This window comes from Triplophysa dalaica, chromosome 7, assembly GCF_015846415.1.
Source record: "Triplophysa dalaica isolate WHDGS20190420 chromosome 7, ASM1584641v1, whole genome shotgun sequence".
In the NCBI taxonomy this organism is placed as follows: Eukaryota; Metazoa; Chordata; class Actinopteri; order Cypriniformes; family Nemacheilidae; genus Triplophysa; species Triplophysa dalaica.
Window position 1 is genome coordinate 10,152,348 of NC_079548.1, and position 22,958 is coordinate 10,175,305.

Sequence of the window (22,958 nt, forward strand, 5' to 3'; positions counted from 1 at the left end):
TGGACCTTCATATTAAATATATATAAAAGCACAGACACTGCACATGTATATATGATGCAGGGAATTTATAAAAATGCAGTCTGTACTGCCATTGTGCAAATTTGTGGTAGACCGAGCTTGTAACACTGTTTTTTTCTTCCAATAAATATTATATAAGGGAACTAAAGATTCTGCAGTCATGATCATGTCAATGAGCATTGTATGTATCTTCATTGATGTCATAGACTGCATCATAGGCCTTTGAGGCCTCAGGTTAATTTCTGAAAATAAACTATAATATTTACAGATAATTATTATTTAAATATAAGTAATCATATTAAGCAAAAAGGAATTGAATCAAAAAGGAAGCTGACTGATTAAATCTCATAGATGGCGTGTGACCTAATGTCCACCAGCACTGAACCAAAATTACCTTTATCTGCACAAATCAACAATCTTCATTCACATTTATGATAGGACTGTGTTTGAAGACACCATTACCTGACCCAAACCTGTTACACTGGTGCTCTAGCCAGGACAAGATCATGAAATGACCTTTGGGCAACCGATAGGAAGGATTTCAGTTTATAAAAAGTCTTTGGAATAAACCTGACATGGCCTGTACTGTTGCTTGTGCAACACTACACACATCATCAAAAATGGAGGAGACCTGTGATTGAGGTGCAGCCTGATGATGATCTAAAAACCACTACACTAAGACTGAGCTTCATTAAATGTAACTTTTAAAATACCAGTTATTTATTATTCTTAAATAAAAAAAACAACACAGACATGCTTAGCCCCACATGCATTATATTTGTATTTATTTATGTATTAATGAGGATATATATATATGGAGAGAGAGAGACACAATCTAACCACCACATATTGTGTACATTTTTCAAATAAATAATTAAGAAAGAATATGCAGAAAAGCATAAATATAAATTTGTGTTATTCAAATGAATATTACATTAATCGGTCAATCTACAACTTTTATATTTCAAAGTGACAACAACAGCCACAATTCCATAAAATAAATGTCACAGTCGACTGCTGAATCATTATTTATTAAGAATAACTTAATATGTTTCCCTGCCATTCATTATGATTAGCACGAGCGCTGTCACTCTCTCTGTATGACTGCGTGTTCATCTATTACCTCCACAATATGTTTACAATTTATAATACAAATACTGAAGCGTCGGAAAAACGACAAATAGCTTCTAGGTACACTTTTATTTTCGTAACAACTCAGAACAATGAATAACACTGCCGCACCAGGCTGAACTACAGTTACTCCTATCTGCCCGTCCTCTTTCTGGGGCTGTCAAAACTACCGTCAACTCTACAACAGCACATCATCATGAATGACACTTTCTGTGCGCTACAATATCATCTTGATCGTTATCTAAAGTATGCCGTCATTGGTGTTTAGTGCTTTCATTTTGCTTGAGGTAACGTAAAACAAATAGTTAACGAGGGGTGAACGCACATACAACTTTTACACAGTGGGTGGGAAAGGGTCTTGTATCATTTCCGCATCATATTAAGCTGCATTTTAGGGATGTGCACATCGATGCTGCAGTATCGATATATCGATACTCAAAAGATGCTATTTAGGTATCGATATTTTCAGAAAAGTATCGATTATCTGGTTAATTACATTAATAGTTTCAGCATAACTAAATGTTGTTAGCTCTGTGCATGCCGATCAGTGACACTATGTTATGAAAGTACTAGCTCTCGCGACAGTTTGACGTCACACACGGATCGGTCTCCGGCTGCGCAGCGCGGTCAGATGGACGTGCTATTCAGCTCCGTAACGTACACATACACAACACGCATGTATTGCACACTTGCACATTAAACAGAGGAGAGAATTGCAAGATGGCTTAGAGGAAGCGTAAAAGTTAAGTTAATGTATGCACAGTTTATATTGTTTGTAATTTTATTGATTGTATTAAGATTTATGTTATTTAATCAATATTTTTGTAAGAAGGTTGTTAAAATATTGTATTTATTTGTTTAAATTACTTTTTTTTGTAAATTTGCTAATAATAGCCAGTACAAGTATGTAATTTCTCTTTAATTGTAATTATATTTTTATTTAAAAAAATATATATATAAAAAATAATGTCCATCATCAGTATCGATATCGGTATCGATAAAATGTCAAGAAAAAGTATCGGTATCGTATCGCATCAAAAAAAGGTGGTATCGCCCATATAACAAAGAATGGCAAAAATGCAGATGTCATGTCATGTTACTCTGCTAATGACGTTCACTCCAATGCGCTAAATAATTCAACGCCGTTTTCATAATAAGAGTTTTAAAGGGGACTATAAGGCGATCTCGAATTCTTGTACAGATAACATTACGTCATCTTGGATGTTTCACTTAATCTTGGATGTAAGCGACGTACGAAGAATGAACCCAGGTTTGTCATTCGCCAAGGAAACATCTGATAGTTGGTGCTGTACAGTGCCATATGTAAATACTTTTGTGTACTGATAATAGCGATAGTGAACTCTGACTGTAACCACTATCAGGTGTTTAAATGTAAAGAACTTTATTTTCTGCATCATTACCCAACCATAAATTGAAAAAGTACATTTATGAGTATGCCCATTTTTGCATAGATATTCGTATGCAAATATATAAATCCAAACATTTTATTGTTTAGTTGGAAAAAATATCAAAGATCAAAAATACAAAACTATCACACAATTAGGGAGAGTCTCAATACTTACATTTTACAAGATGAAAGAAACAAGTTTGTGAGGAATAATGTGAAAGAAAATGAGAGACAGGCAGAAAATGCCTTAACTGGTCCATTCACAGAAGTACTTAATGTTGTGCAGATAAAATTTAGTTTAAAAAAATTAAAAGCTATTTCAGATGCTTCTAATCTGAAAGGTCAAAGAAAGTAGTCCGCCACTGGTTTCTTTGAGGGGATGCCTCTGGTTTCCTGAGGAGCAGCTTCAAATATGATGAACTCCCTCTGGAGATGTTCATCAAGTTCCAAGATGGCTGCCACATTACCGCACCTAAGAAAATAATAATAATGTAATGACAAAAATACCTGGGTAGACATCAATTTCTGCAACATATATAAATATTCACGTGCAAATTTCCATTTTCACACACAGAAGTGACGAAAGAAAGACTAAAAATAAACCCACCTATAACAGTAATTGGGAGCAGACCACACTGTCAACACGGTCTCATTGAAATGCCACTTGTAGCCCTCCATAACCAGCTGATGAGCTCTGCAGATCATGCTGATATCATTGGCTGCATTAAACTGTGCTACAACATCACTACCAAACAGATACCCAGCTCCACGTGGACTTACACCCCACCCTGTGGTGTCTGGACAAAAAAAAAACAATCTTAGCTTTATATGACAATATTGTATAGATCACATGCATACATATGTTTATAAAGAATGACAACAAAAAGTGAGTCTCACCCTCTGGGTCAGACCACAGTAGGTCACACATAGGTCCATCATGAGGTACTTCTTGTTTTCGGTCTATGGTCCTGATCTGATCCAAGGTTTGAATGGATGGAGAAAGGCCACCATGCACACAGAATACCTAGGAATAAAAGTCAGGTTAGAACTTCCAAAGATAATATCATTAATAAATTAAAATAGAAATGGACTGAAAAACAAGAGAACTCACCTTGCCATCAACAATGGCAGAGAGAGACAGGTAGTCAAAGATCTCTGTGCAGTACCGCCATACTGTAACAGAGCCATATTTTCTTAGACATTCGTCATAAAAGCCATAGACTTGGGTGATCTGCCTTGACTCGTGATTCCCTCTTATTAGTGTTATCCGGTCAGGGTATCGCACCTGAAAGTATTTATATATAAGACTGAGAATAAGTTAAGACAACAGGTTGTAGTCTTACAAAACATCTATAACATGTTAACAAGAAGGGAAACAACATTGAATTCAATTTATACTAAAGTAGTGCAATATTATCTCTTATTCTCTATTGTTCATTGGCTGTAGCCAGATAAAAACAAATCAGTTCTGCACCTTTAATGCTAGCAACAACAGAAACGTCTCCACACTGTAGAAGCCTCTGTCCACAAAGTCTCCCATGAAGAGGTAGTTTGTCTCTGGAACTTCACCCCCCACCTGCAGAAACAGATGATGATAATCAGGGAATACAGTTCAATGTAATGTTTTCTAAATGCCAGTCTTTCTGGCCCCATAAATGCAGATTGTAAAGCACTGTACATGACTTCACTTACCCTGAAAAGCTCTTTTAGATCGTAGAACTGACCATGTATATCACCACATACCTGCAAAAGCACCAAACAAAATTGTGGGTTGGTTTTAAAATAAAACAACCCTATAAAAACAGCATGGTGAATAAATGTATAAAAAAATACTCACTGTGACTGGGGAATCTACCCTCTGAACATTACTCTCTTCAACCAGGATCTCCCTATAATGAAGACAAATACACAAGACCCACTTTTAACAATACCCACGGGTTATGCATAGCTATTCTGGAAGATATAAAGTGAAAAAAATACATTCTTAATGGGGTAGCTTTGATCTTCAATGACTATGGATAAATTATTATCAGTATTACCTTGCTTTGGCACATAATGCCTTGACTTCATTTTCCTTGATAAGTTCACAGCGTCTGAGTTGCTCGATCTGTCTGTCCAGGTCAATGACGTCCCCCATGATGACACACATGCATACACTTCACAACAATACTCCTCAATGTGAGGCTGATGCCAACCCCTCTCACTGGCTTTGATAGTCTCACAGAGACCACACACTCACTCATTCACTCCCAAGAAATGAAAAGGCTATGAGGTCGTGCACATGCTTACACACACCAAGATGGTTCCCAACAATGTCTAGACAAATAAAAAAACTGCAAAAGAGAGGAACAACAAATTATAAATAATCACATAATAAAAATAGTTAAAAATAAGAGTTTAATACAACATACATCTAGGGTCAATGTATCGCGAGTGGTTTACGAATTTAACTTACGGAGCTCGAGCATGTTTAATGCATTGAAATGTCTGACTTTTAAAAAGTGTACAAACAAAGCGGTTAGCACAGTTGCTAATCATGCTGCGCTGGGTCTGCTCGAGTCTCATAAGAGTGTCTAATTTCAGGATTTTGGTTCATATGTTGAAAAATATTTCTAAATGCATAATAGCTACCTTGCACTTTATACGTAATTATTTTGGGCATCGGCTGCTTCTTTTGTAGATGGTAAGTTGCAAAGGCGCCGTACCGCAAGTGTGAACACAGACGCATCCAAGCGGATGGGCACTTGGGCAGCGTCTTCTTCTTTTTGCGTTTAAAGCGGCTGGCAAACAAACATTTGGTGCATAACCGCCACCTACTGGGCTGGAGTGTGGACCGTTGATGGGTGGTTACACAGAGAGTTTAAGAGAAACAAAAATGATGATTCAAATAAGTAGAAAAGAAAGAAAGGAAAAAGCAGCATCTAAATCATATTAAACAAATCTATCTTCTTTAAGAATCTCACTAAAGAGCAGCTGATATTCAGCCAGTGTTCTCGCTTGCTTTCAAAATAAGGGTTCCCAGAGCCCGTCTGCATTTTGCCACACCGTTAACATTAACTGTTCTAAATCCAAAAAATCTCTAAACTTTGATCATTTGCATTGAACTTTTAACCTAGTTGATGACATTTTAAGGTATTGCCGTTTTTGGTAGTGTGAGTTTTGAGTAAAAGATCACGTTAATCAAGAAACATTGTGGAACATATCACAATGTTGACAATAATGTACATAAATAATTCAAAGAGGATCATATATTTTTTATTTTTTTATTTTTCTTTGTTTTCATATTCATTCCATTTTTTTCCTTATTTTTTTGTCTACTCTTTATTGTAGACTTTAAGTTCATTCACTTTGATTAGACTGCCGAACCAAAAATGTCAAATTGACGGAAAGCAAGTAAAACATCCCAGAAGAACGGTACTATTTTGAAATCTAGTGTTGTCCGAAACGCGCTTTTCCTGCTTCAGCATCTATGACGACACGAGCTGTGATTGGTGGAGGCGTCGCGGCGAAAGACCGACGATATTTGGCGCCATTTGCAGAAAACAATTCAACTCAACAGAAACGTACATTATTACAGAAAATGGATTTTGAATAAACTCCTCCAATGAACCTTTGATTAAAATATTTTTAAGTAAGTCGGGTTTTGTTGTTTGGATAATACAACGTGTTATGCTTGTTTTGGCATGTGTGTCGATGTTTAGGAAATGTGTTGTTGTTAGACAGTATTTGCTTAACACCATTGTTCTTCTCAGATAAAGTTAGGTTTTAATTCTCTGTCCACTTTTTACTTTGAAAGTTGTCGGACTATGTTGCGACGCATCCCCGAAGGAAAAACAAGAATAGGTGAGTGCTTGAATGAGTTCCGCTTTAACAATATAAACAATATTGACAGGTAAACTTATTGTATGTTCTTTACGGACGAATAGTTCATTTTTTGTTACTAAGTTACTTTTTCCTCTGTATCACATGGTCCAATGTAAACATTAAAATGTACCATGAATTACGTGAGTATTTTTGTGCTTATTTATAGACTAAACTTGTTTTTTTCATCTGATGCCTCAAGGTTTTTAGGTGTAATACGATGGCTGGGACTGTTGCTATGGCAGCTGTCATGGAGGATTTTGAGAGTCAGGTATTTGTCATTGTCATTTTGCTCATATAGCAATGCATTGTATGCAAGTTATTTGAAGGAGATGAATGAACGACTTTGCTTATTTTGATCTTTGCTCCCAGCCATGCAAGGAATTGAGGAAAGATGCAGAAGCACCACCTGTCAAGACTATTACCAGTTACTTTGCGCCCAAGCCGGTGGAAAAACCCTTCTCGCCACCACGAACCAACAACATTATGGACTACTTTAAGAAGACCTCACCTGCTCAAGAAATAAAAAGCTGCTCTCAGGTAGCTAAAGAGAATTCCCTGCAACCTTCAGAGCAAGTTGGTGGTCATGGAATTCCCGGCAAGCCTTTACGAGCGAAAGGTCTGAAGCGAACCAGGAGGACCAAGGAGATGAAGAGGTCCAAAGATGAGGATGAAAACGTGGCTTCCACCGATGCAGTTATCTTGATAGATGACCTTAAAGACTCTGCTATAAAGGAAAGTACCATGGGTTGTGATGCTAATGCCCTTCAGGATAAAACTGGACATGATGTCTCTTCAGGTAAAGAATCAGGTATAAGGAAAATTCCGGCAAAGACTGATCCAAACGCCACAAAAGATTTAGTAGAAAGCTCTGAACAAAAGTACCTATTAAATCAAATCAGAAAAATAGATTGTGGGAATCCTGCTCCTGAAGCTCTTAAGGAGGAGAAGGGTAAAAACAAGAAATCTGGCTTGAGAAGAAACCGAAAGGCAAAGAGTGGCTGTGAAGAGGCAATGCATTGTGCAGGTAGTGTTCAGGATTCTGATCAGCCTATATGTGATGCAAAACCTGAGGGATGTGTGGATAAGACATCCACTCAGAGTACCAGCACTGTCACAATATCATTTAAAGACTTTGTGTTCAACGTGAGCCAAAATCTGGATGAGGAAAACGCCGTTTCCAGTTCGGACTGCGTTGTTCCTGAGGCATCAGCTATAATTAACCTCTGTAATGATAAGATTACAGAGGAACAAGTAAAAGTAGTTCCTCTACAGGTCTCTCCTCGAACTCTCACGGTCAAGGCTGAGGTGCATTCCATTTCCCCCGAACATGAATTGGTCAAGGTTGCCGACGATTTAAAAGTGGCATCTATTTTTAGTAGAAAAAGAAAAAGTCAAGCAAAAGAGGACAAAACTTTGGCCATTCGTAACCCGCAAGTAAAACAAGATGTAGTGCCTGACCGCAAAAAGAAATCTAATGTTGTTCTTCTTGAAGAAGATTTGGTACTTGATGTTTTGGAGTCTTCCACCAATCCAAAAAGCACTGAGGCAGAGAGAAAACAGTTTATGAATGCTTTCAAACAACCTAGTCTTGACGGGTTTAAAAGCAAACCCAACAAAGGCCAATGCAACCAGAACCAGGCTCAAGAGACAGTTCCTGAGGCAGTGGAAAAGGAGCAAGAAGACACATCTCTGGATAACAAACCTGTGAGCAGCTCCGAGCCGAATGAAGAACAAAAAAGCTTTTCTGGCGTAACAAATAAGCGAGTGAGGAAGGCAGGGAAAAAGAGACCAGGTAAGATGGATAAAGAGGCACAAGTTGAGACTGATAAGCCCAAGGAATTTATCAAAGAGATTGAGGATGAAAAGGAAAGCAGCCCAGCTGATGGTGAAAGCAACAAACAGACTGTCAGAGAGCTTAGGAAGTCAACCAGAGATCTTTCACAAAAGCAGTCTACCGCTGAGCTCAGTACAAATTCAACATCCCGGAAAGGAAGGCAAACAAGTAAAGTGAAGGATGATGTGACTCATACACCCCCCCTGGTCTCAACTCCAAAGGTTCAAAGGCACAAAAAGGGCATTTATAGAGCGGAAATGCTGTGCCCACCAGATATGAAAGGCAGCCCCATCAGGTAAAATTCTGCAGTCTTCCTGAAATGTATCTTTTGTGTTTCATTGTCTCATGTATTTCACTTTTTATCTGCTTGCAGGATGGTAATCTCCAGAGTGTTTCCATCATCTGCCACTAAAGCTGGAGACTTTGAGATATCAAGCCCTCTCTCATCACGGGTAAGTAACACTCTATGTGATTGAAAGAATATTTTTTTTTGTTTCATTTTATTTTGTAATTCACAGGCAATACCCGGTTAAAATTACTTGCTAAAAATGTTTTCTAGGAACTGAATGCATATAAGAAAAGAAAACAAGCTAAGAAGCTGGTGGAGAAAGCCAAAGCTCTCCAGCAAAGCAAAAAGGACACCAATAAGAAGGAAACTCTACGACGCTCTACAAGAAGCAAGGATGTCAGCGTAATTTACTGTGAGAATGAGGTATAAAATCACATGCGTCTTGTGTACACTGCTGTTTATCTAGAAAGCTGTTATTCATGAAAGTTATGCTCACTTTTGTTTTATTCTCAGGACTCTGTTGTGTTTTTGGATGAAAGTAAAAGCACTCCAGTCACTACACAGGAAAGTGGCAAAAGGCAGAAGCTTCGTAGTTTAAATGAGGTTTTGGGAAAAGGTACATCTCAGAACAAAGCTTGCAAGACACCTACAGGTGAATTACGTTTTGGCTAAAGAGAAAACAAGAAAATAATCAAGTCAACAGTACATTAAAGATGTGTGGAAAAAGATGCTAGATGTTTTTTTTGTTTTTTTTAGGTGGTAAACCGGCCCCTCTGTTTGTTGAGAAAAAGGCTCAGAGACTTTCAGCTGTCATCTCTATCTTTGACGACAGCAGGTATTATAATAATAATAAATGAGAGCAGACAAATCTTTTGTCCGCAGATTATATCGGCAGTATTAATTTTTTTTAATAAATACATAAATGTCTTCAAACTTTACCCTGTCAGTCAAGATGCATCTGAGAACTCACAGGATGATGAACAGTTCAAAGCAAAGAGAGAGTTTTTGAAGAGTGGCCTTCCAGAGTCTTTCAAAAAACAGATTGCAAAGACCACAGCCGGCAGAGAGGCTTACAGTCAGGCCTGTGCTTCATTTCAAAAAGCGGTTCATGTCCAACAGAGGGCTGCAGGTAAGATTCAAGGTTTCATTCTTATTTTAAATTACAAGTTTATGTTGGTTTGAGATCGTTCTACTCTGTTTTAACATTTATCCAAATTTCTTATCAGATTGTTCTATCTGGAACCTCCAGTGGCCTACAAATCCCTTCCTGATGCGTTTAATGGAGTCTTATGATTTGCCATCTATACCACTGATGTCTGTGGAGAGGTCCTTGGGCTACACTACAGTTCCTGCTAAGAAAACATTTGACCGGCGGGTTGGTAGCTTGTTTTTGTGCTGTTCTTAATGTAAAAAAAATATTTTATGTAATTTTTTTTGTTCAAATATATAGAAATGTTTAAGTATGTTTTTTTTTTACCCGTGTCACATTTAGGTTTCTTGTTGTTGGAAAGAGATGCCCGAGTCTGTCAGAAAGCAACTTTTGGAGGAGATAAAGTTTTCCAATCCCCCTTTTCCTCACCAAAGGTTATTTATGCGTTTTGTTAAGAGACGTGAAGACTACAAGCTCCAGGCCTCAGCCCCAGGTAAGTGAAGAACACACTAAATAAGAAAATGTTTGCCCATATTAACAAAAGATTGCTTATCTCTGGTGTATTTTATAGATTTTTGTTATGAGTGAGAGCCTGCACGTTTACTGAATGCATTGTGATTTTTTGTAGATCCTGTAGGCCAGGCTAAACCATTCTGTCCCTCAGAGTCATCTAATGGCATCGGAAGGAAACGGAAGCGTGTAGAAGAAGGAGAGGGAACAGGCAAAGTGGTGAAAAAAACAAAGTCCAGTCACACAGATGAAGAGCACATCGTCATTGACTCGCCAGACAGCTCTGCATCTCACGCATCACCGGATGAAATTGAACCGCTACCTTCTAGCAGAAGTCGAAGAGGTCGATTACAGCGACAGAAGCAGAATAAAGAAGGCAAGCCGACAAAGGTGACATCTCCCGTGAAGAATCAGAGTGTGTCTCCAGGAGCTGTGGGCACAGAAGGTGACAAATTAGTTAAAAGAGAAAATACAGTTGTCATTTCAGTCAAGTGTGAACAGTTAGCATCCTTTAACACTCTTTAGATAGTTTTTTTTTTCTAAAGGAATGTCTTCTACGTGTTTGCTTTTGTAGATTCAGTAAAGGAGGATGTGCTTTGGACAGAGAAATATCAGCCACAGCATTCCTGTGATGTAATTGGAAATTTAGAATCCGTCCGGAAGCTACACAGGTCTTGACTTAAAATGAATACCATTGTTATTGTTATAAACTTTTAATCCAAAATTCCAAGGAACTAATAAACATGTTTGTTTAATGTTTGCTTTCAGCTGGCTAAAAGAGTGGAAACTGAGAGCTGACCGAGAGGAAAAGAGAAAGCAGCAGGAAAAGCAGCAAGATGTGGATGCTAACGGTACAAAGTTTAATGTGTAGCAGCATATTTGTAGAGTTTCTGTATGAAACACATTTAGAAAGCATGAGTCAGTCCTAACCGTCCAGTTGTGTGTGTATCCAGAGTCCTGGCTCATGGGTGAGGGATTGGAGGAGATGGAAGAACTTCTGTGTAACACCCTGCTTATCACTGGACCCACTGGTGTAGGCAAGACTGCTGCGGTCTATGCCTGTGCTCAAGAGCTGGGCTTCAAGGTCTGATACATCATACTTGTTACTACATTTGAGACTACAATCTTCCAATAAGTGTTATGTTACTTAAGCAGCCTGTTCTCTCTCTCAAGGTTTTCGAGGTGAACTCCTCTTCTCAAAGAAGTGGTCGCCAGATTTTGTCACAGCTGAAGGAAGCCACTCAGTCCCACCAAGTGGACATCCAGGGTGTAAACTCCCAAAAACCATCGTACTTCAGCAGTTATACCAGCACAAGCATCAACACCAAACCTGGAGCCTCTCCAAGTAATCAGTCCTCCTACTTTTTAACACGGGGCTTAAAAGAGAATTTAAAAAAGTTGTCGATAAACAAAGTTGTAGTTTTTTTAATGCTTCTTTGTTTTATTAGGTAATGTTTGGTGTGAAGTTTTGCCTCATTGCTCTTTGAATTACAGGAAAGGTAAACTCGCCCAGAAGGGTTGTATCATCCCCCAGGAAGCCTCCTCAGTCTCCTCGAAGTAATCCATTGAGGAGAGGAGGATTAGCCCCTACATCTCTGGCCAGTTTCTTCAAAGCAGGTGCAAGACCTGACAACCAGGACAAGAAAGCGCAAACTGGTAACAAAAGTAATTTAGTTATATACAAGTCAGATGTCACCACGCATTTACTTTAGATTTATCTGGTAATAAGAAAACATTTTAAGGCTTCATCTTCTTGATGTTCCTGCAATGTTTATTTTATTAGGGTTAAAAACATATCCAAAGAAGGAGACCGTCAAAAAAGGCACAGAGGGTTCTTGTCCTACACCAGCAAGCACTAAGATCACTGCTGAAGACCAGGGCAAGAGGGCTGCCACATCGCTCATTTTATTCGAGGAGGTGGACATCATTTTCGACGATGACACTGGGTTCCTGGCTGCGATAAAAACCTTCAATGCCACAACCAAGAGACCAGTCATTTTGACTACCAGCGGTAAGTGTAGTTGGTATAAGCGACAGAATAAGTTTGTAAAAATGAATCCGTTGTGAGACCTTTGCTTTTTCTTGCAGATCTGACTTTCGGTGCTACTTTTGATGGGTACTTTGAAGAGATCCATTTTAAAGCTCCTTCTGTGGTAACTTTCTTTCTCTTCAGCAAAGAGCATGTGTCTTTTGTCTTGTCTTGTTTGTGGTGGTCTAATCTGTGGGCTTTATCAGGCAGATGTGTCCAGTTACCTGCAGCTGCTGTGTCTGGCAGAAAACATGAGAACTGATGTTAGGGATGTATCCTCTCTGCTGGACTGGAACAGGTGTGATATTCGTCAAAGCCTCCTGCATTTGCAGTTCTGGGCCTGTAGTGGTGGTGGAAAGCAGGTGCAAAAGCCTCTACCTACCTCAGGTAAACGCAATTTATACGTAGAGAATTCAAAAAAATTGTCCTATATAGCTCTAACTGTGGTTCTTGACTCGTAATCGTAGGGGAACCACTTTTAGTGCTATATAGAACCATATTTTGGTACTTCAGAACCATATAGGGGCTTAACTGGTTCTTTATATGGAAACAGGGGTATATAGCACATCGGTTACCCCGAAGAACCACTGAAGCTCCAAGATATGGTGCTATATAGCTCTAAATGTGGTTCCCCTATGACTACGAGCGAAGAACCACTTTTAGTGCTTTATAGCACCTTTCTTTTTAAGAGTGTATTCGGCTGTCTAAATGATCTTAATTATGTAAATGCACAGCACAAATATACAGAAAGTGCGTCTCATTTCTCCCCATAGATGTCATATGTAATGTTCAAAATGAGATTCATCAGTCTGTGAAAAGTGAGGATCTGTGTGGGGATCGTTTACCACCCTGCCACAGTGCTTGCACAGAAAGTTTTTTGGGGATCCAGAGTTTGGAAAACGAAAATGTTGAAGAATTGTTGCTTAAGGTAGGTGTTTTGGTCTTTATAATAAACATATGAAGGGTTCCATAGACGTGTAACATATCATAACGTGTATAACGTAACATTTTAACATAAATCCATCTATTGAGGTTGTTTGAGATACCAGGGGTCTCGTTTATAAAACTGTGTGTAGGGTCCTTACTATAAGTGTATGTGCACCCGAAAGCACTAAATAGGGTACGCCAAAAAATATTCCGACTTATAAAACCAATGCGTACGTACACATGTAAGCAATATTCGCTTTATAAATCATAATCGCCTGCAAGTGTGCGTATGTGAATCAGCCTCATATCCGGCCTGTACACGCCCATTTTTACCCATAAATAGTCAATGCAAAGCACCCCATGAATGCTGATTTGTATATTTATAAGCCTGGCACTCAATCCGCCCGTTAAGCCTGACGTCATGCACCATAATGGACATATACCGTTTTCCGGGTCCAACTGCTATCAGATGCCTTAGAAAGGGAAAAAAATATGGAAAACTGCAACAACAAAAAAATCGTATCCCATCCTATATCTCCGTAACGAAATCACATATGGCCACAGATGAGATACACTAATTGATAATTCATATTATTATAATTATATTAAAGCCAAAGAAGTTCTCTGCAGCATTTAAATGTTTACAGCATTTAGACTGATCATAAACACCTCAGTAAGATCACATCATGAATCAGCGGTGTCCTTCATATGAGTTTAAATTTGAAAACATAATTGAAAAGACAAATGTTTCTTCATTCCGGTTTTGTTATGAACATTGTTAGGACTGATAATAACGAGGACATAAAGAGTAACAATTGTGCGAGAGCTTAATGGATGTATTTCCAGACATTGACATTTGATGATTATGCACAGTATTTAAGGAAAATATATTTAGTATTTATACTGTGTTCTGTAGTTATTGAATGTCCTGTAATCCATGCTCCTCATGCGCTCATTGTGTGATGGTGAGCCGGCGTGATAAAGATATTTAGATTGAGGAAACAAGTATCACTCAATACAAGCGCAAATAACGCTGCAGATTTAATCTTGTGAAATGTGCAACGGTTATAAATGAGGCCCCAGGTACTTAAAGGAACAGTTCACCCATATTCTGTCATCAATTGGTCACCCTCGACTTGAGCTGTCCCAAATAGTTCTTCGTCATCATCATTGACTACCACAGTAGGAAAAATTGCCTTATAAATTTCTTTGTCCTTTTGATATTTGGAAGAATGTTGGGAGCAAACAGTTCTGGGGTACTTTACACTACCATTGTCATGTTTCCTACTATGATAGTTAATGGTGGCCAAGAACTGTGTGGTTACAAACTTTATTTTTGGGTGGTCTATTTATTTAAATGTATGAAAATTGAAATCTGTTCATTTCAAGAATTGGTTCTAGATCAATCATTTCCTATTTTACAGAAGGAGTCTTCAGTACTTGAAAGCATTAAATGCTGGGATCTTCTCTCAGAGGTCCACAAAAGGGGGGTTAATCTTCTTTATTCAAATATGGAGTGTCTTCTACCTCTGCCCACCCATCCCTTACTGCCATCCACCATCAGATCACAACCAGCACCAAACACACAACCTCAACCTGAGCACTTACCTCAGACTGTTAGACCAGATGTTCTGGAAGAGCCCTCTGAGGACTGTAGTCCTCTAAAAGTGTCCTATAGAATGAAGGGGAGAAAAAAGCTTGCTGTGGGCAATAAAGATGTTTTCCATTCCGACTCGGATTCAGATGACTTTCTCTCGCTGCCGAAACCCAGCAGGGCTTCTGTTCAAAATACTAAGAAAAAACAAGCAGATCAGTCTGTGTCACACGTGTCTGAAGATGTTCCAGTGAAACAGAACCGCGCTGTGTTATCTGAAGCTGAGAGAAAGAAAAGCGAGCCAGTGTTGCAGTGTTTAAGCAGCTTAGCAGAGTACATGGACCATATTTCCTTCCTGGACTCATCACTTCATTGCCAGCGCTTGCAGACGGAGGGGTCCTGCAGACCACAGGACTTTTGCTGGACCGGTGCCGAGGTCAAAAGTGGGATGACGGATGATGTTCGGTTAGAGTGTGGAAGTCAGGTGAATGGTGTGAGCGGAGAGGAAATCCACGCTGTGCTTGGGCATTTGAGCTTTAGACAGTGCAGTGCTGCTGTCTCTAAAGCATGGGATAAAGCACAGAAACTGGAAGAGGACATCAGAAGAGAGGCAGAGGTAGAGCTCAGCCTTCCTGTGGCTCCACACAGCCAAAGTTTCAGCCTTGCTCAAACCACACCCTGTGAAGCAAGGTGAGAATTCAGCTTCACTGTAGTCATGTCCTAGAGGCCTGATTCATCATAGAGACCAATTGGTTTATTTATGCTAAACCTGGGGCCTTTTAAAGTGATGGTTCACCCAAAAATTTAAATTCTGTCATCATTTTCTCACCATCTTGTATTTTTAAACCTGTTAGACTTTCTGTCAACCCCAGAACACAAAAGAATGTTGAAGAATGTTGCTAACTTGCCCCCATTCAATTGCATTGATTTGTGCATCCATAAGACAGAAGTCAATGGGTGCTGCTGATGTTCGGTTACCAACTTTCTTCAAAATAGCTTCTTTTGTCTTTTGCGGAACAAAACAGTCAAAACAGGTTTGAAATGACAAACTGGTTTGTTTTCAATTCTTCTTAACATCATGATGACAGCCAACATTTAAATGATTATTAAGATGAGTCATGTTTGGTGCAGGGTGATGGAGAGGAGAAGTGAGGTGATGCGGTCAGTGCTGTCCAGCAGATCAGCTGGAGTTCTGGGGAACCAAACAGCAGTTTCCCTGGACTACATGCCCTCTCTACGTGCCATCTGTAGGTCAGAGAGACTGAAGGAGCAGGGGAAGATCAAACGCAGGTGAGATTTTGAAACCACATTTACAAGCCATCTGCAATGCACATGGCTGATATGCAGATGTGGCTGCTGTCCTTCTGAAACAATGCATCTCCATATTTCGTGATTGTTACTTTTTGACATAAATAATTATTATTAGTCACCATTTATATCAAACCAATAAAAAGTGTTAAAGGGACAGTTCACCAAAAAATGAAAATTCTGGCCTCAGTTACTCATTCTCAGTTACTACTTATACTTCCAAATATGAAAAATTACATGCTTTATTATGAAGTTATAATTTGTTTTCTGAGCAGAATCAGACTTGAAATGTCCACTAGGTGGGGCACTTACACGGTTAGTCAGACCTGCGTTGTGCTATATGTACTGGCACATTGAGGCACACAAAACGTTTTCATGTCTAAAATAAAAAACTTCTAGGACTACCTGTACATTTTTTTTACTTTAGACCGGTTTCACAGTCCTAAACAGCATTCCAATGCTAGCTGATTTTAACTAGTTGACTCCTCATTCTTTAACAATTCAGCAAGAAATGGGCACACCCATGTTGCTAACAGAGGTCCTGCTCTATATATATCTACAGTATGCTCTTTGTTAGAACCCCTGTAGAAGTGAAATCACTTCCAGTTATTCAGATACCACACAGAGTTAAAACACTGATGAGGATACACCCTCTGCACAATGGGCACATTTCAGATTAGAAAAAGCATTTGGGGTTTAGTTGATAGAGTCACTAAAAAGATATCGCTTTGCGGTTAGAAACAGAATATGGTCAAAGTGCACTACATGCAACGCATTGAAAGGGACAGGATGTGGGTTTGCAAAGCTTAAATATAGAAGAGGTCATATATGACTTATGGTGGTTAAGTCCTTTACTAAACGTACTTCTTTATGCTTGCACATCTATGACCGTGGGATGTTTATTTTTAATGTCACAATTTAATGTCACCTTTTCTCTTTTTCAGATTCTTGCACTATTTGGATAGTATTCACTTCACTCTTCCTAAAAGCACCGTGGAGTGTCTGGCCTCAGAGTTTCCTTAATATACACACCTCTTTAAGCGTCCAGTTAAGGGCTGCTGGTTAATATACATTTGTACAGTAATATATACTCAGATGAAGTGTGTGGTTTTACGTTGTCTTGTGGACATTTGTACTTTTTTATGAATTTGCTGTGGCTCGTTATAAAGATCATCGTTTTGTAATTTTCAGAATGTTTTAAGTAATAAATTTGACATTTGCCAGCAAGCATTTTGGTCTGTGAAGCTGAAAAGCATAATAGTCCTATGAAAATATGGACATGTGATGTAAACGGAAACTACAACATGAATCCGGTTTTTCACTTACAAAGGTGAAACCGTCCTGGACCGTGTATGTATTCTATACATAAACATTTTATAGCCTAGTCATAACCACATAACATATTTTTTTTGTATGTGATAACAGGATGCACAATGAAGTTTAAAAGGTGTTGCAAATTCATGGCAGCACTTTATTTTACAGTATGTACTTAATGGGTTAGGGCTACCACCTAAAGATTAAGCAGACAGGAGTACTTAAGAGTAAATGCATGTATTGTTAAAAAAGTGCAACCAAATGTATCTCACTGGGAAAGTCTTTGTGTCACTTATTACTACTTCTATGAAGTGAATTGTTACCCGTTGCGAAAGTCTTCATGAAATGAAGCACAACCTTAAAAATGTATGACAGTGTGCGCTATGCCAGTCCCGCCCACACTCAGATTCCTTTCTGTACCTGGATTACTCTCGTTTAAACTAGCAGGTATTTTATTTGAATACAGATCTTAAACGTATATGTATTGCTCTTGGTCTTTTTTTATCCAGGCAGTAAACACTGTAGTTGTTTTTAATTCAATTCTTGCGGAAGATCGTGTCGTTTCATCCTCTGGCATCGCTGCAACTCTCCGAGATCGAGCTGACGCGCATTCGAGTTTCGAGTGTGACTGAACCACCGCACAGACGATCGACTGTTCTTCAAATACAGCGGGACCACATTCTCTGCAATAAAACTACGTGTAAAACGGGAAACAGTAGTAAATATATGTTTCTAAAACTATTTATCTTATGGCAAATCATGAAAAGAACAAAAAGACGCTTCTAGAGTTGGCAAAGCTTACAGAGAACAGCAACTGTGCCGATTGCGGAGTGCCAGGTGAGTGCAGTCACATCTATTATCGGGAATACGAATAGTTCTTTAATGTTGTTGGGAATTGCGAAAAAAGTGCAAAGTGAAACCGTCCTTCTATAAGTTGTGTGTTCACTAAACAATTTTGAGACGATTGAGAAATATGTCTTTCGTCTGTCATCTTAGTAAACACTGATGGGATGGTCAAACTACATAAATAATGATAAAGAACTTGTGATATAGTCTAACTGTTTGTAGTGATGCCGTAGTAAACACATGTCAGCCATCAATGTTATTGCATAATTGTAAACCAAACCTTATAGGTGTAAAAAGATCCAACTGTATATTTTGTATTTTTAGTTCATTCATCATAGGACTCAAATAGGGTTATTATTTGAGCTGATTCAGAGGGAGTTTTCATTTGTAAACTATGCGTTTCTTTGTCCCTGTTACCATTTTAAGATCCAGACTGGGCTTCATATACACTGGGAATATTTGTGTGTCTGAACTGTTCAGGAACTCATCGCAATCTTCCCAGTGTGAGTCGCATCAAGTCCATACGCTTAGACTTCTGGGATGATGAGCTTGTGCAGGTTTGGGCATATTCAATGATTTATGATTAATTATTATGATTAATTCACGGGTGTGATCCCTCATGTCTCTATGTTTTGCTCCTTATGTAAATGCATGCGAAGTTCATGAAGGCCAATGGAAACGGTACAGCCAAAAACTTCTATGAGAAATGTATCCCTGTCTTTTATTATCAGCCCCGGACAGAAGATTGCGAGTAAGTAGTCCAGCTTCTGCACATTGAACATATAAACCACATGATTTCACTACAGAAGTGCTTACATAATAATACATTTGTAACATAATGGAGCAGATCTATGTTATGGGAAGTTTGAATATAAAGGGCTGATCATGCAAACATCTTACTGGCAGTGAAATAGCTAAGTGCTATTGTTGGTCACTGTAAGAGGAACTGCTAATTCAACCATAGGGCTTTCTGGTATAAATGGGATAGACATTTAATTCAATGCACGGTCCTCTTAATAGTCCTCTTAATTGCATGTGCATCAGTTGACTATATTTTGCTAAACCTATCCGTTATACCGTCCATCCATTTTCCAAGCTTGCTCATTAAAGGCCTGGATCCTCAAGCACAAAATTTTAACTCTGCCAAATTTTCTGTGTGATGTACCTTGTTATTAGTTAATATGTTTTGCTTACTGTGTGTATGTAGGGTTCTGAAAGAACAATGGATTCGGGCCAAATACGAAAGAATGGAGTTTACAGAGCAAAATAAAGAAAGACCCTATACAGCAGGTAGTCCAGTTTTATATTTAGATTGTTTACAATAAGCCCTTGGTTTTAAACCCATGATTTTTGCACAGGTAACATAATTCTAAAATATCCCACATACTTATCAAAACTACACAATATAACAACTCCACCGGAACAGAGAATCAGAACTAACTTTTTTTAAAGATTTCTACTTATGGCCTTTATAAATGTTCTTCTGCAAATATTAATGATACTAAGAATCTTTTCATAACATTATTTTGCCTGATTGTAGGTGTATATAAGGGCATGTTGTGGAAGAAAGGGAAGGATAACGGACAGTTTCTTGAGAGGAAGTTTGTTCTTTCTGTGCACGATTTTACCCTGAAGTACTACAAGGATGATGTGAGGAGCAATTATTTTATTTGATAGAAAACCTTTTTTTGTAGTATCCTTAAATAATAAATAATAATAATAAAGTGATGTTATAAATGTTTAGGTGCACAGCTAAACAGTAGCTAGAATGTGATTTAGTATCTCTGCTTTTCAGGAATCTAAAGGGCCAAAGGCCATCATCTCTGTGAAGGACCTCAATGCAACATTCCAGCCTGTAAAGATAGGACATGCTCATGGCCTTCAAATCACCTACTGTGTGGATGATCACACCCAAAATCTTTTCGTTTACCATAAAAATGGACAGGTGAACACCTTTAGTCCATTTGTTTTTTGTCAAAGTATTGTAGGCTTTTTAGTTTTTCAGTTACACTCTCAGTTTTCTAAAAAAGTTATTTGTTTTTGTAATTCTTTCATTTCAGGAAATTGTCAATTGGTTTAATGCAATTAGAGCTATTCGCCACACCTACCTGAAGACGGCCTGTCCTACAGCTAGTGATGAAGATGTAAGTACATTTTGTATTACTGTCTTTTGGTAAATAAAGCCCCATATCAATTCTTACAATCCATATTTTGAGTATGATTATCTTGTGAAAAAAAGCTTCTTCTCCTGTTGTAAATGTGCCAACATTGCCACATAAAAAGGAAGTTCTACAAGTTTCCCCTTTTCCAAGTGCTTTTACTTCCGTAAACCATAAACAGCTCACGGCCTCTCTCCCTCACATTTGACAAACACCACAACAGGTTTTGTGAGTTTCTGAATTCTGTAACCTAGAAAACATTTGTTTTAGTGGTTAGGTATGTGCAGCTTTCTGCTCAAAGGTCTATGATTACATTGTACTGGTATACGACCACTCACCTTTACTTCAAAATACTAAAACTATACCAATCTACAACAATTTCTTTTGTTAAATACAAGATCCTTTAACAATATTTTGATGTTTTAAGGTAAAACCATGGATCACCAGAAACTATCTAAAAGAAGGTTACATGGAAAAAACTGGCCCACTGGTAAGAGTTTTCTAACACAAATTGCAACATTTACCTTATATTTCTAAAACTTTTTTAACGTTTTACTTGTTCTCTTGGGCTGGTTTAGTTCTAATAAATAACTACAATTCTAACATATTTACAAAAAGGTTGATATTTTTGAGACCCATGTGTAGTTCTATAAATTTCCTTCCGTTTATGTGTATTATTTAAAACTTGAAAATAGATTAGAAATAGAACACTGACACTGACACTGACTCTTTGCGTGCTTATATATGTTTAACAGCAACGAGAGCCATTCAAGAAAAGATGGTTCGTCTTGGATTACCTGGACAGAAAACTAATCTATTTCAAAACACAGCTGGTATGAATCGAACATATCTGCCTGAAAACTGTAACAAATTTTGGATTATATAAAAAAAGTTTTACCGGTTTGTTTTCTTTCCAAAGGATGCTGGTGAGCTTGGGGTTGTTTTCATTGGCTCAGAGCAACATGGGTATTCAGTGAGAGAGTGTGTGCCTAAAGGGACGAGAGGCAACAAATGGAAATGTGGGGTAATTGTGGAGACGCCAGATCGACAATTCGTCTTTATGTGTCAGCAAGAGCGCGAACAAAAGGAGTGGGTGGAGGCCTTGACAAAAGTCATTTCAAAACCCATGCTGCCACAGGATTACACCAGTAATATTCTACATCATATCTACTAATCAAATACAACTTAAGACGGTAAACATGGTTGAATAAAAAACTAACACTCTTTTACAACATCACTTTTCAGCTGAAGCCAATATCCGGAGACGTAGATGAATTTAAAGATGAGGACTCAGAGGACAACGCATGATTGGAATCTGTCCCTTAATCTAATTTTATCAACCTTGTTTAGAAATCTAGGGTTAGATCAGCTGATCTTGGATGATCCCAGACATCTTTTACTCAAAGGGAACCTGGGGCAGAATATGACTTCTAACTTTTGGATAAAAAATAAAAAACAACAGATAATAACTTGAGTGACCATCTATTTAAACGGAAGACATTTCTGTAAATGGCAGAAAGTCAGAGAAGACAACAGTGGTGGTGACGAACAAATGGTTGATTCTGCATCATGGGGTGGACTACTTTCTGAAGATGGATCTTGGCTATTTATATAACAAGAGATCCTTAAAGATGCCATGACCTGAAGCACATCTTGGGCCTGCGACATCTAAACCTGTGCGAGAGAACTGATTAAGACTTGTTGAGATTGAACTGTACTGTATCTTATCGATACACAGAATGAAAGTTCATTAGCAAGGATTATTGTGCATTGCCATGTGCACTCATGGTAAAGAAGAATGGAAGAACATGTAAGAGTTCTGGAAATGATGCATATGAACACATTGGCTTATAACTAAGTTTGGCTGTTTTTGTTGTCTAACTTATAGTCATTTTGTTTAATAAACATTGGCTATTAAAATTAAAAAGGTAAACATTTAAAAGGTTTATTAAATGTCTGGTGTAAATTGTTCATTTATATAACATATACCTTAAAATAGCGTAGTAAACTGTATACTATTAATCTGAACTAATAACTTAATGCTTTCTGTTTTTATAAGGGACAGGTTTTGTTTATAGATGTGGAAATATTATTTATATTTAAAAATAGTTTCATTGGAAATGTCAAATTACATAACATAAAGTATATAAACCAGATACAACCCGAATTCGAATACAATTAGAATAAAATAAAAACTAAACGACTTTCAAATCACATGTGCAAATATTTTATTTACAATAGAACATATAGAACATAACACATGTTTTTACAATTCTTTGCACAACAGGAAATAATTTCAAATGTAATGCCTTTATACAGGAATCAGAAATGTTTGGGACAGGGGCAATAATGGGCTGAAGAGCAAGAAAGTTTGAAAAGATTCACCTGGGAGAACCTCTAGCAACTGGTGTGTAACATGATTAGCTATAAAAGGCATGTCTTAAAGAGGCAGAGTCTCTCAGAATTAAAGATGGGCAGAGGCTCTCCAATCTGTGAAAGAGTGTGTAAAAAGATTGTTGAATACTTTAAAAACAACGTCTCTTGAGACGGCTTTGCAAATCTCATCATCTAAAGCAG

The 22,958-nt window shown here is 38.0% G+C and overlaps 3 protein-coding genes across 6 annotated transcripts; 2 read left to right on the forward strand and 1 right to left on the reverse strand.

Moving 5' to 3' along the window:
• Nucleotides 1-2,529: 2,529 nt before the first annotated feature.
• On the reverse strand, nucleotides 2,530-5,330 carry ppp4ca (protein phosphatase 4, catalytic subunit a). The gene is made up of 9 exons (XM_056752553.1): nucleotides 5,189-5,330; nucleotides 4,597-4,890; nucleotides 4,395-4,446; nucleotides 4,250-4,300; nucleotides 4,032-4,133; nucleotides 3,669-3,842; nucleotides 3,455-3,581; nucleotides 3,165-3,354; nucleotides 2,530-3,029 (listed from the first exon to the last, which is right to left on the reverse strand). The coding sequence occupies exons 2-9, from the start codon at nucleotides 4,704-4,706 to the stop codon at nucleotides 2,900-2,902; spliced, it is 936 nt and encodes a 311-aa protein (XP_056608531.1). The 5' UTR covers nucleotides 4,707-4,890; nucleotides 5,189-5,330; the 3' UTR covers nucleotides 2,530-2,899.
• Nucleotides 5,331-6,060: 730 nt separating this feature from the next.
• atad5a (ATPase family AAA domain containing 5a) lies at nucleotides 6,061-17,394 on the forward strand. 4 transcript variants are annotated; one of them, XM_056753393.1, is made up of 24 exons: nucleotides 6,061-6,188; nucleotides 6,354-6,400; nucleotides 6,621-6,689; nucleotides 6,791-8,550; nucleotides 8,629-8,707; nucleotides 8,815-8,967; nucleotides 9,058-9,196; nucleotides 9,301-9,379; nucleotides 9,492-9,673; nucleotides 9,771-9,919; nucleotides 10,037-10,187; nucleotides 10,359-10,649; nucleotides 10,779-10,875; nucleotides 10,973-11,055; nucleotides 11,158-11,288; nucleotides 11,378-11,549; nucleotides 11,699-11,869; nucleotides 11,988-12,215; nucleotides 12,293-12,357; nucleotides 12,440-12,620; nucleotides 13,007-13,161; nucleotides 14,585-15,444; nucleotides 15,886-16,044; nucleotides 17,007-17,394. In XM_056753393.1, exons 3-24 carry the CDS (start codon nucleotides 6,639-6,641, stop codon nucleotides 17,083-17,085), a joined length of 5,415 nt encoding a protein of 1,804 aa, XP_056609371.1. In that variant the 5' UTR covers nucleotides 6,061-6,188; nucleotides 6,354-6,400; nucleotides 6,621-6,638; the 3' UTR covers nucleotides 17,086-17,394. The 4 variants fall into 4 exon arrangements, with proteins under 4 accessions (XP_056609371.1, XP_056609372.1, XP_056609369.1 ...); XM_056753394.1 differs by having other exon boundaries at nucleotides 9,058-9,160; nucleotides 10,323-10,649; XM_056753391.1 differs by having other exon boundaries at nucleotides 10,323-10,649; nucleotides 17,007-17,393.
• Nucleotides 17,395-17,497: 103 nt separating this feature from the next.
• On the forward strand, nucleotides 17,498-22,518 carry adap2 (ArfGAP with dual PH domains 2). Its single transcript, XM_056753395.1, has 11 exons — nucleotides 17,498-18,213; nucleotides 18,649-18,779; nucleotides 18,882-18,973; nucleotides 19,430-19,512; nucleotides 19,763-19,872; nucleotides 20,018-20,167; nucleotides 20,283-20,366; nucleotides 20,809-20,871; nucleotides 21,137-21,214; nucleotides 21,301-21,529; nucleotides 21,627-22,518. The coding sequence occupies exons 1-11, from the start codon at nucleotides 18,126-18,128 to the stop codon at nucleotides 21,653-21,655; spliced, it is 1,137 nt and encodes a 378-aa protein (XP_056609373.1). The 5' UTR covers nucleotides 17,498-18,125; the 3' UTR covers nucleotides 21,656-22,518.
• Nucleotides 22,519-22,958: the final 440 nt, after the last annotated feature.

What these genes read in the sequence shown, in the direction of transcription:
- ppp4ca (XM_056752553.1), bottom strand. Translation starts at nt 4,706, where the DNA reads ATGTGTGTCATCATGGGGGACGTCATTGACCTGGACAGACAGATCGAG. An exon ending in GGGTAGATTCCCCAGTCACA is followed by an intron (nt 4,301 to 4,394) that starts GTGAGTATTTTT and finishes GTGCTTTTGCAG; the next exon opens with GTATGTGGTGATATACATGG. An exon ending in GCTCCCAATTACTGTTATAG is followed by an intron (nt 3,030 to 3,164) that starts GTGGGTTTATTT and finishes TTATTTTCTTAG; the next exon opens with GTGCGGTAATGTGGCAGCCA.
- adap2 (XM_056753395.1), top strand. Translation starts at nt 18,126, where the DNA reads ATGGCAAATCATGAAAAGAACAAAAAGACGCTTCTAGAGTTGGCAAAG. An exon ending in CTACAGCTAGTGATGAAGAT is followed by an intron (nt 20,367 to 20,808) that starts GTAAGTACATTT and finishes TGATGTTTTAAG; the next exon opens with GTAAAACCATGGATCACCAG. An exon ending in GCTGCCACAGGATTACACCA is followed by an intron (nt 21,530 to 21,626) that starts GTAATATTCTAC and finishes ATCACTTTTCAG; the next exon opens with CTGAAGCCAATATCCGGAGA.
- atad5a (XM_056753391.1), top strand. Translation starts at nt 6,639, where the DNA reads ATGGCTGGGACTGTTGCTATGGCAGCTGTCATGGAGGATTTTGAGAGT. An exon ending in TAATTTACTGTGAGAATGAG is followed by an intron (nt 8,968 to 9,057) that starts GTATAAAATCAC and finishes TTTTATTCTCAG; the next exon opens with GACTCTGTTGTGTTTTTGGA. An exon ending in AAAGCCTCTACCTACCTCAG is followed by an intron (nt 12,621 to 13,006) that starts GTAAACGCAATT and finishes TTCTCCCCATAG; the next exon opens with ATGTCATATGTAATGTTCAA.